Source organism: Garra rufa, chromosome 22, assembly GCF_049309525.1.
Source record: "Garra rufa chromosome 22, GarRuf1.0, whole genome shotgun sequence".
Lineage (NCBI taxonomy): Eukaryota > Metazoa > Chordata > Actinopteri > Cypriniformes > Cyprinidae > Garra > Garra rufa.
Genome location: NC_133382.1, coordinates 11,161,032 through 11,173,091, shown reverse-complemented (window position 1 = coordinate 11,173,091; position 12,060 = coordinate 11,161,032). Strand labels below are relative to the sequence as shown.

At 35.8% G+C, this 12,060-nt stretch overlaps 1 protein-coding gene across 1 annotated transcript in view; it reads left to right on the top strand.

Annotated features, from left to right (window-relative positions):
- The window catches only part of heatr1 (HEAT repeat containing 1), a 41,995-nt gene extending 30,210 nt beyond the window's left edge, over window positions 1–11,785 (top strand). The window contains exons 36-45 of the mRNA XM_073827698.1: window positions 91–392; window positions 1,112–1,262; window positions 1,385–1,543; window positions 1,661–1,795; window positions 1,881–1,985; window positions 5,168–5,336; window positions 5,483–5,685; window positions 7,905–8,063; window positions 11,033–11,141; window positions 11,330–11,785. Of these exons, the coding sequence (XP_073683799.1) occupies window positions 91–392; window positions 1,112–1,262; window positions 1,385–1,543; window positions 1,661–1,795; window positions 1,881–1,985; window positions 5,168–5,336; window positions 5,483–5,685; window positions 7,905–8,063; window positions 11,033–11,141; window positions 11,330–11,418 (1,581 nt within the window). The 3' untranslated portion in view covers window positions 11,419–11,785. The remainder of the gene's footprint in view (window positions 1–90; window positions 393–1,111; window positions 1,263–1,384; window positions 1,544–1,660; window positions 1,796–1,880; window positions 1,986–5,167; window positions 5,337–5,482; window positions 5,686–7,904; window positions 8,064–11,032; window positions 11,142–11,329) is intronic.
- The last annotated feature ends 275 nt before the right edge of the window (window positions 11,786–12,060 follow it).

The window sequence follows — 12,060 nt, the reverse complement described above, 5'->3', positions numbered from 1 at the left end:
TATAACTTCGATAAATCGACTGCCCATTCTGCATTAATAAACATGTTTAAATATTAGCTGGTCACTTTATTTCCACTTTTTCTCTGGCAGATTACTGTGCTTCTGGAGCTCGTTGGCGTCCTCCTAAATATCGTGGGTCGGAGTCACGGACAGGTTACGGCACAGGAAGAAGACGAGCTGGCTATCAATCGACAGACGGCCCTTTACAGCCTTAAGCTTCTGTGCCGAAATTTCGGCTCTGGTCACCAGGAGGTGTTTATACCAGTGCTGAAAAAAGCTATGGAGCTGGTTGCTAATAAAGACGAGGAGAAGAACGTTATGGGAAGTGCTCTGCTGTGTGTGGCTGAAGTGACCAGCACACTTAAAGCCCTTGCTATACCACAGTTACACAGGTACGACTACTAGAGATGCAACAACAACAACTCCCAGCGTAGACAAGCACTTTTGTGAGGGGTTAAAGAAGTAGTTCACTTTCAGAACAAAAATTTACAGATAATGTACTCACCCCCTTGTCATCCAAGATGTTTGTCTTCTTTCTTCAGTCGTAAGGAAATTATGTTTTTTGAGTAAAACATTTCAGTATTTCTCTTCATATAAACGACTTCTATGGTGCCCTCGAGTTTGAACTTCCAAAATGCAGCTTCAAAGGGCTCTAAACGATCACAGCCAAGGAAAAAAGGGTCTTATCTAGCAAAATGATGGGTTATTTTTCTAAAAAAAAAAAAAATATTACAATTTATATACTTTTTAACCTTAAATGCTCGTCTTGTCTAGCTCGGCAAGACAAGCGTTTGAGATATAGTAGAAAAAGTATATAAGTTGTAAATGTTTTTAGAAAATAACTGATCATTTCGCTAGATGAGACCCTTCTTCCTCGGCTATGATCATTTAGGGCCCTTTGAAGCTGCATTTAAACTGCATTTTGGAAGTTCAAACTCGGGGGCACCATAGAAGTCCATTATATGGAGAGAAATCCTGAAATGTTTTCCTCAAAAAAAAAGTTGATTTTTACATAAGTGTGAAGTGTAAAGCTGACAAAAGGGTTGGGAATCTAAATAGACTGGAAGTGAATTATCTTGAATCCTTATATGTTAATGTGTTCGGACTTCAGCCTGATGCCTGCAGTGCTGGACGCTCTGAAGGAGAGAAAGGACCTGATGAATAATGAAGTCTACCTGCTGAGTGCTGTCACAGCTTTACAGCGCGTATCAGAGGCGCTGCCACACTTTATCAGCCCCTACCTGGAGGACATCATCTTACAGGTATTAGTGTCACCTTGTAACTTAAGATAAACCTTAGAGCAGCATATGTTATTCAGAAACATTTTTATCTTTTAAGTTTACTATTTTTATTTGAACCTTCTCATTCTTCTCTGGTGCTCTAGGTCACTCGCCTAACTCTGCTAACCAAGCGACTGACAGCTTGCCCTCAGCTGTCTGTACGTCTCTCCTCGCTCAGCACCACTCTTGCCACAAAGGTGCCTCCCAGGGTCCTCATTCCCACCATTTCAAAATGCTATTCCACCATGGGTGATGCTTACCGGGTAAGTAAATAGTTTGATTGGACTAATGATCTTTTAATGCATTTAATGCACAGTTCCTACGGTTTATTGCTATTGTTAGTTTTATTCATCTGATCATATTTTCTGTACCTGTTGCAGAATCGTATTGGTCCTCTGATGATCATCTTGAAAGAACATATAACTCACATGGAGAAGGACCAACTCAACAACCACCAATCAGAGCTCACTACCTTCTTCCTGTCTGCTCTTGATTTCCGTGCACAGCATTGCCTGGTACTACATACCCCTGTTTCAATTTGTGCTTTTTTCAATAAGTGCACTTATTGATGATGACCGATATAACTTTATTGTTCAATAGGGAGATCTGAATAAGACTGCTGAGATAGAGGGCTATGTGATTGACTGTCTGCTAATGATGGTTATGAAACTTTCAGAAGTCACTTTTAGACCACTCTTCTTCAAGGTAAGCTTCTGTTGTTAAGTGAAAAAAGTCTTCCTTCAATAAGACAATATTGTTTACGCATCTAAAAACAAGATAACAGTAATGGGTTCTTTCAAACCACTGCTTTGTGAAGCTTTTTTGTTTTCAAACCAAGTCTCTGAGTTTCTTCAAGTCTGTTTTTACATGATCTTGGATCAGTTTTATAATGTAGACATGTAAAAAAAAAAAAAAAGAATCATAGTAGTTAATTGTCTCTTGTTGGACTAGTCAAATGTTCCATAAAACACAAAACAAGCCCTACAAATTAATGCAACATATTTTACAGAGACTTAATGTTTAATGTCATTCGGTGATTTCTAGATGTGTATACAGGGTTCCCATGGGTCCTTGAAATCTTGAAAGTTTGTGAATGTGAAAAAAAAAAAATTTCAAGGCCCTGGAAAGTTTTTCGAAAATGAACATGCATAGTTACGGGTGCTTGAAAGTGCTTGAATTTATTTTGTGCAAGACATTTTCTGGAAAAAATGCCATATTTCTTTTTTTGGTCCACTAATGTTTTATTTCTGCAACACTTTGTGGCCTATGCATACTAGCTTGCTTTATTTACTTTAGTTATGCGCATTTACGACAAATAAAATATCAGATTTCTGTCATATGGCCAAAAAAAAATGTTTGACACATGAAAATTGTAACAATGTATATGCTGTAACATGGCCGAAGCAGGCGCAGTAATATCACGCAGCACAATGTGACCAACTGCATGCACACGGAGCATTTCTGCGTAATATAACTGCGCCTGCTGCATCCATATTACGGCAGCAAACTTCCTTGACTATTATGCTGGAATGGGAGTGTAGTTCCCAATCTTATCGGCCTAGAAAATCGCGTCTTTACATTTTCCGCCTGTCTTAGTACACGATATAACTACAGAAGAGTCAAGTTTTAAATAGGACAAATACCGAAACTCGTTGGTCATTTTTGAACGCGATGCTACTGGTCTAATAGGATTCAATGATCTATGCTAAGCTATGCTAAAAGTGATATCGCCAGAACAGGAGAACGGCTGAATGGATTCCAAAAAAAGTGGAGTGTTCCTTTAATGTGACATGCACCAGTCATCTTCCACTTTACTACTAGTTATGGCGAGAAATACACATGAATGAATATCAGAAGGTATGCTAAAAGAAACAGCACAACTTGTAATCGCTCTATCGGCATTTCACATATTCATTTTACGTACAGTTAAATTGACCTCAAATAAAGCGATTTGGTGTCCAAAGCTTGTTAGTCATCTAGAAGAATAAAACTTTACAGAAGAGCATTTTGCTAGATATATGCACTATATTTCATATTAATTTCTTTTTTTAATATAATTTTTTTTTATGATGCCTTATTTTAAACTTTCAAATTAATGTACCAACTGATAGTTTACAGCAGGGCTATTCAATTGGCGGCCCGCGGGCCCAATGCGGCCCGCCAATCATCTTCGTCCGGCCCGAGGGAGCAGCAGGTGGCTTGAATGGTTTTTGCACTAATTAGTTTGTCCACTAGGCGGCGGGCCAGCCAAAAAAGAAAAGCTAGAGAGCCAAGAACAACGACAATCTACCGGAGATCGCAACATCAATAGACGGCAGATTTGACAAGCGCTTGTAGGGCTCCAGACTGCGACCAAATGGCCGCATTTTTTCTGCCGGTGCGACTAAATTTTGTGAGCGGTCGCAATGGCGCGACCACCGCGTTATTCAACTCATACGCGCTGCTATTTCTGTTTCATATGAGAAACATTAAACGGCAAACAAAGCGAAAGAGAAACCAAAGCGCGCCACGTTTGAGCTGCGCAGCGCGGACCGTTTATCAGCTCAGACCGCAACGCAAACACACTTGTCCAAGCTCAGAACAGCATCGGGAACCAAAGTTGATTTCGCGACACTGTTACTGCATAGTGCTGCGAGATCCAGTGAAAAGTGTTTGATTTCGCCCAGAATGAATTAAGGTTGCTGAAAGATCAGTGAGAATCATTCAAATTCTGCTCAGAATTCTGTTATTAACAGCGCTGATGTAGGTCACACCAACTTAAGCAAAGTCGAATGTTATTACAGTATTAATTTCAGGGTTTGTACAACCTTTTGAGAGAGAAATTCAAGCACTTTTCAATGACTTTCAAGCATTTTTGCAAAACCATTTTAAGCACTTTAAAGCTCTTATGATCCAATTTGAATGTTATTTTGATGGACAAAATATACTTTGTGGTAAACAAACACTAATGTAAAATTAAAAACATAAAATGACGATTATAACTAGTATATGGCAATAATAATCTGTATATTTTATGCATATACACAATTTATAGTTTATGTAAAGATTGTTTTAAAATCACCTAAATTAAAAGCTGTTATATATTTCAGAGCCTATTGAATGTTGGGCTTTCAATTCTACTGTAATGTTGAATGGACATAATTAATATGTAAAACTGAGAGAAAATTAATTTAATAGAGACACCAGTAGCAATATTGATATCAATACTTCATTAATAATAGGCTACTTGGTAAAAAGATGCTATTAAACACATATTTAAAAATACTTTGTTGTTTCTACCTTAATTTGGAGGTTCATTGTGAAATTATGACAGTATAAATATATAAATATGCGATTATTCATGATTAATTTAAAAAAATGTGTGATTTTTTTTTTTTTAATTGATTGACAGACAGCACCTTAACCTTTTATAGATGTTGGTGTTGGTAATATTAGTTCATTTTAGTGAATATGCATTTCAATGTAATTGTATAGGCCCCCTAGAAAAAGATCGGGACGGCCCCCATCCCCTTGGCCCGCTTCAAATTTCCAGTTCGATAATCCGGCCCTCAAATGGATCTAATTGAATAGCCCTGGTTTACAGCATTGTTTGAGAGACTTTTTAAGTGGAATTGACATGCCCGTACCTGTATTAAACCTTAAATCAAATTGAATTAAGAACTTCTGAACTGAAGTTAAATCGATTTGTGAAATCTGACAGTATCCAGCCCTAGAATTCAAAGAAATATTTTGTGTTTTTGGGGTATGATGATATGTATTAAACTGGTTGATTAATAAAGCTGAAAATGAATTATTTAACAATATGCTCAATATATACTTTGGTTATGAATTGTCTATTAGAAGTGAAAATGCATGCTGACTGAATCTTTTTTTTCACTTATCTGCAGCTGTTTGACTGGTCAAAGATGGATGGTGCTTCTAAAGACCGCCTGTTGACGTTCTACAGACTGGCAGACAGTATCGCCAGCAAACTCAAAGGACTGTTTGTATTGTTTGCTGGGCAGCTGGTCAAACCCCTCTCTGAACTGCTGCATCAGCTCAACTTTTCCCACACAGGTAGTCTGCGCATATCAATATGTTTTTGTATCAAGTTTGTAGAACATTTTGCACTTTAGAGACAAAACACTTAAATATTCCAGTAATTTTTCTTTGCACTTTTTAACTGCTGTAATTTACTTTGACTTCCCCCTCTTCTGCTATAGATGAACCCTTCTTTGATTCAGATGATGATTCAGATGATGATGATGATTCAGATGATGATGATGAAAATGACAACAATGTGGCAAAGAGCAGCCTGCTGCTGCAGTACATGTTGGACTGCCTCCAAAAAATCTTCCTCTATGATACTCAGCGCTTCCTCAGTAAGGAGAGGGCTGATGCTCTCATGGGCCCCCTGGTGGATCAGGTCAGTGTGGCATGTAAACTGAATGTATCAACACCTATAATATTTTCCCCTCGTGGCACATTCATCATTAAGATCATTAAAAGTTCTTGTATAAATTCTTAAAAGTCTTTTCATAATAAAGTAGTAATATAGTAGGTTTTTTTTTTTTTTTTGACAAAAACAAAATACTGGTCAGGGCAGTGTGACTGAGTGTTCCTGTTTCCGGGTCCTTGAAGCACAACAAAATTACACATTTTGGATGTCCTCCTAATCAAACACACTCGTTTGAACTCATTAGTAGATACGCCAAGACCGGGTTTGGAAGACTACCAAAATGTGTGCTTTTGGTGTGCCTCAAGGAGTAGAGTTGGTAAACACTGGTGTAACCAACATGTTGGGGCTATCTTCCCAAAAACTCAATATTTTAAAACACAATCCACAATCTGAATTGCGATCTTCACAATTTTGAGACTGAAATACTATCTAAATATCCAGACTTCACTCTTGATTCATTAAATATTTATTCTTATTAACCCTCAAAGACTTAGACAGAAAAAAAAAAACTATTGTTTTTAAATGTTTAATAACTGTTGAACCGCTAATCCAATTTAAATGCTTTAAAAAGTCTGCACTGATTCGTCAGATGAAACCAATGCATTTCGGTCCTCTGAGCCAAACAGGAACGATTGTTGATGCTTAGTCCCACCCGTGTGCCCACATTGGTTCAAACTGTCATCTATTCTATTCAACCAATTAACATAGATTTTGGTCCTTTGAACCACCGATTAGCATGTTTCTTTGGAATTCTGAACAAACGCAAAGTGAAAGTAAAGTGCATCTTGCGTGCATGAAAACAAACGCAAAATAAAATTTGCATGGCAGCATTTTTTGAAAAAGCACAGAAATACTCAGCCCTTTGACATAACACAAACCAAAAACAAGGATGAAACGGCAATATATATCAGATAAAGCACTGGAATTTAGGTCTACACTGTTTGTGTTTATTGTTCATACTCCATTAAGAATATATTTATCTGAAAAAGTAACTTTTTTACCGTGTTTTGCTATTATATAACACTGATTCTGCTATGACTTGAAACACTTTTGGACATGTCTATATTGTCAATAAACTAAATATGCCTGTTGTTCACTGAAAATCGCCTATAATAATATTGTAATATATGGCTATAACTTGCTTGGGGAATGTTATATATAGACAAAATTTTATTTGGAAGTGTAAAACACCTAAATACAAATTTCTAAAGAAAAAAAATCCAAACTTCAAGAGTTTTTGTTTGAATACACAGTAAAAAACACCCAATTGTTGCCAGCGGTTTTCCTGAAGTTCTGGAAATTCACTCATTTTTAGAGAAAACAAAAGAAAAATTGTCATTTTAAATTAGCTAGACATAAAGTTGAAGTTCTTATGTTTATAATGGTATATGACAATTGATGCTGACTGCTAGAATAGGTCTGAAAAAAAAAACAAAGACATGTACAGGTGCCTCAGGTGCCCCAAAATGTTCTAGGTCTTTAAGGGTTAAGACTACTTAAGTTATTCACTCAAGAGCAGCAGTAATTTTTTCTTAGACTGTATTTTACTACTGTCACGTTGCATTTTGATGTTAAGTTTAGACTTTTAAGTAGTGCCTTAAAATAAGAAACTGTAAACAAGACAGTGATCATTTTATTTTGATTATTGTTTTTATAATCATTGGAAGCCAAAATCGAAACCGAAACAAGAATTTGATTAATCGCATGGCCCTTTTAGTAGGTCATGTAGAATGGTTCATTGTCTCTATTTGGCTGGTCAGCACAACCATCTAGTATGCAGTCATTGCTGTATTTTTAACATTATTTCCAAGGCATAAAAGATCTCAATCTCTATAATTCACTTGAAAAGTAGATCGTGGATGTCTTCAAGATCAATCACAATGTAAAATCATCTGATTACCCATATAGACTCTAATGAATATGTGTCAATGTCTCAAAAGATATTGGCTAATTTGACCTTTTCGTAATACAGCAAGTTCAGGGTGTCAAATGGAATAACCCCAAGAAAAGTTAACATTTTCATGATTATGAAATATTTTTTCCTAGTTACATTTTATTATCTTTTACATGGTTACACCACTTGACGTTTTTATAGTTGTTAGATCAAAACTGTGTATTATATAAAGGGTATAAAAGTTTTTCCTGCTATTGTGGTGTCTAATACATTTTTTTTTATGTGTGTGAAGTTGGAGAACATGCTAGGAGGAGAGGAGATCTACAAGATCCATATTACCGAACATTTGGTGCCTTGTATTGGCCAGTTTGCCGTTGCCATGGGAGACGACTCGCAGTGGAAAGTTCTCAATTATCAGATTCTGCTCAAGACACGACACAGTTCACCCAAGGTATGCAAATTCTGAATCAAAGTTTTAAACATACAGAGATAGAGTGGAAGTGATGTGCCATTGTATGCGGTACCATTTTGTAGGGCAAAAAATTAATTTATGTGAATGTGTATGGGTTGATGTGACATGGCATCTTTACTGTCCCACAAGATAAAAATTAATATAATTAACATTTTCATTATTTAAAATGCAGTAAATCATTAAACATTTATTTGTTTTTGGACCTGTTGTTATAAAACCTGCAGGTTTTTTTTTTGGGTTTTTTTGTGAGCCAAATCTCATAATTGTCCTATGGTGTGACTATCTCGAGCATAGCGCCATAATTATATATCAATATTTTAATAACTCTGTCCTTTAGTGTGGCGTAATGTCCTATGATGTGACACATTATAAAAGAACAACAGATTTGTTTTTATCTTGAAATATCTTTAAATAGTTGTGTATTGCAATAGAGAGATCATAGATATCACTCATCTTAAAATGTTATCATTTTCAACAGTTTTAAACGGATGCCAGCAGTTTGTCTTGAAATTGTCCAACAAGTCAAGTCAAAAAATGTTAATTATAATTTCATATTAAATATATAACACTATATAAAACAATCAAGATAAATCTATTTCATGCTATTTGTTTATTATTAAGATAAAATAAATTTTTTTGGCTGTCACACCATAGGACAAATTTATGGTACAGTTCAGTAAAAAAAAAAAAAAACAATAAAAGAATTGACGAAGTTAGTGACCTTTTCTATTTTCTCATACTTGACAAGTATATTAAATTTTTTTACAAAAAAGCTTTTACAAAACAGCATTTTTACTGCCTATTTGTCAGCTACCCATACAAAATTTCTAAATGGGAACAATGCTGATGCTTACTTGATTATATAAGTTATAGTAAAAATTGACTAAATTTGATAGAATACATGGATTACGTTGCACCATTTTGTGGCTGTGGGTGAAGCACTCTTAGTATCTTAGCCAGGATCCAGAATTAACACCAGCAAGTGCCAAATAAGAGTAAAAATTGGTGTTGCCAAGTATATGAAATGGTGATAACAACAGGCAACATTGTTTTCATTTACACGCTAGCAGCTCATGATTTGGTTTTCCAGTATTTTAGAGTGACTTGGTTCACTGTAAATGCTGCTCCACACAAACTTCATCTCTGCAAGCTCTCACCTATTATGTGCGTTTGAAAATGCAAAACACCAACCTTCACAAATTTGTAATGAGAATAGTTCATAAATCAACAAAGCAGCAGATTTGACCTCTACCAGATGTTTTACACCAAACTGAAAGCTCTAATTTAACATTTCAAATTAAAGAAACACAGATTCTTTTTTCCTCTGATCCCTTGGCTCATGCAGAGTCAAATGAACACCAAAATGTAAAAATCTTAAGGTATTTCAATTTTTAATAGTTCGTAAAACCTACTTTTTCAAACTCATCCAAGACGGTTGGTCTGATTTTCACCAAAATTGGCTCAGATCGTCTCCAGACCATGCTGGCAAAAAATGATTGTAATTCAAGTTGATTAGTTGAACCGCTCTCGAATAACGTGCAAACGAATTCTACAAAAAGTGCGCAAAAATGGGTGTGAGGCTATGTCTCCTCAACGGTTGGGCGTATTGAGACCAAACTTGGTTTGTTTTATAACAAGCATGACCTGAGGCTATTTGCAGTGTTTCGCCGCAGTGCCACCTAGTGGTTAGGATGTATGAAAAATGGCTATTTTTGCTTATAACTCGTTAATTATTCGGCCAAAAAATAAGCAAATAATAAAAAATAAAAAAAGGTCTCTTTAGATTTGGTGCATCATGCCAAGTCGAACCATACCCAATTTTCCTATGTCAGCCATTTTGGGCGTCTGCCATTTTAAATTTTGTCAGAAAATTATATATTTTATGAATGCATTGGCGTATCGCTACGGAGCTCGATGTGTGTCTTCGGCACCATGCCTTGACAGTACTCAAAAAATTTGGGGGCAGCGCCACGTTATGACCAAAAGTTATAATGAAATTTTAAATGTTAATAATTAGCATTAACCTATTGTAATGAAACTGGTCTTGCTATATTCCTTGGATAATGCCGAGAACATTGACACCAATTATGCCATAATTGGATGGACTTCCTTTCTGCCGTTTTGATTTATGTTGAAAACCTACTTTTTCAAACTCCTCCTAGACTATTAGTCCAGTTTTCACCAAATTTGACTCTGATCATCTCCAGACCATGCTGGCAAAAAGTAATGGATTTCGTGTCGATATATGAAACGGTTTTCGTTTAGCGCATCAATGAATTTGCTTGAAAGATGCCAAACTGCTTCAGAGGCTGTATCTCTGAAAAGCTTTTAAAAATTGACACCACATTTTGTATGTGCCACTGTCACCTCATACTGACCACGGCACATCAATTTGGTAACCGCGCCACCTATTGGTCAAGAGTAATAAACCATTAATTAAACATTAGCTGTGAAATGTCTAAAAATGCTAATAACTTTTGATTGCATTAGCCTTTTGTAATGAAACCTACTTTAAAAAAAAAAAAAGCAATTAAATCATATTACTAGTAATGTTTTTTTTTTTTTTTTTTTTTTTTACCCATTTTGACTAGACTCTTCTTAAAATGGCTTCAATTGCTCATTGCTTCAGTTGCTCTGTTTGCTGCATTGCTTGCCTAGTGCTTGGCCCCATAATTGCTGCTTGCAGCTATAATTATTTTGTTATTATATTGTCAAATTGAAATAAAAAAAAAAAGTTTTTCCTGTTGCTTGTTCATAGCTGATCACATGTCTGATTATGTGAATGTCCTGCATTATAAAGCCAGAGTTTGTGGGAATGATTAAAATGAGTGCCCTTAATCTTTTATGTTTTAGGCTTTGCTCTAATATGTGGATTGATTTCTCTTCAACCTAAATATATTTTAAATAAAGAATTGAAACTAAATGACCACGTTTTCCTTTTTGTTCAGGTGCGCTTCTCTTCACTTGTCATGCTGCTGGAGTTGGCAGACAAGCTGAGGGAGAACTACATAGTTCTTCTGCCAGAGACTATCCCGTTTCTGGCTGAGCTTATGGAGGGTAAGAACATTAAGTCAATGTTTAATCAAATAGGCACACATGATTCTGTTACCAAAGTACAGTGTGTTTTACCTGGTGTTATCTTTGTTGTTTCTTTGGGTATTTGTTGCATTTTAAGAACATTTAAATATGTTTTCTAAAATATTTTAGAATTCAGAATTTAATTGTTCTTCCCCTTTGTTTCACAGATGACTGTGAAGAAGTGGAGCAGCAAGTGCAGAAGGTCATTCATGAAATGGAGACTATCCTCGGTGAATCATTGCAAAGCTACTTTTAATCCCAGGAGCTTCTTAAACCCTTTAAGTGTGCATTCATAATCCTTGTATAATATTTAGTGATGAACCACCCTTCTGGAACACATGTCATTATGCCAACCTGTTCCAGCTGCGCACTTGACTAACAGCTTGACCTGTCCTACCCTTTACATGTCTATGTAAATGTAAAAAGACACAAATGCAATGCAACATGTTTTGACGTTAGGGTAATATAAAAATGACACGTTTTTAAAAAGAAATGGTTTTATATTGAATTTTCTAATGCGTATTGATGTACCTCTCTGGAATCTGAATGCCATAAAAAAATGAGTCTGGAAAATGTGCGTTTGTGTGTTTGGTTGAAAAAAATTAAAGGTATAATGAAAGGTGGTTTTCAACTCTATGCTTTTACTATGCTTCTACTATTTGAACAAGTTTGCTGCATACATGCAATATCTGTCATGTAAATCTATTCAGATCCGAGCACACTTGCACCCTAAAGAGAGCAGTCCGGAAAATGGAGAGCAGCTAGAAGAAAATAAAACTAGGTATTTTGAATTGTGTAGAAGGATAGTGTTTCTGCCTTTAGATGAAATTAAGATGAATTTAGATGAAATCATGAGATTAAAATGGACTTTATTTACTGTGTTAATCAGTGTGTCCGC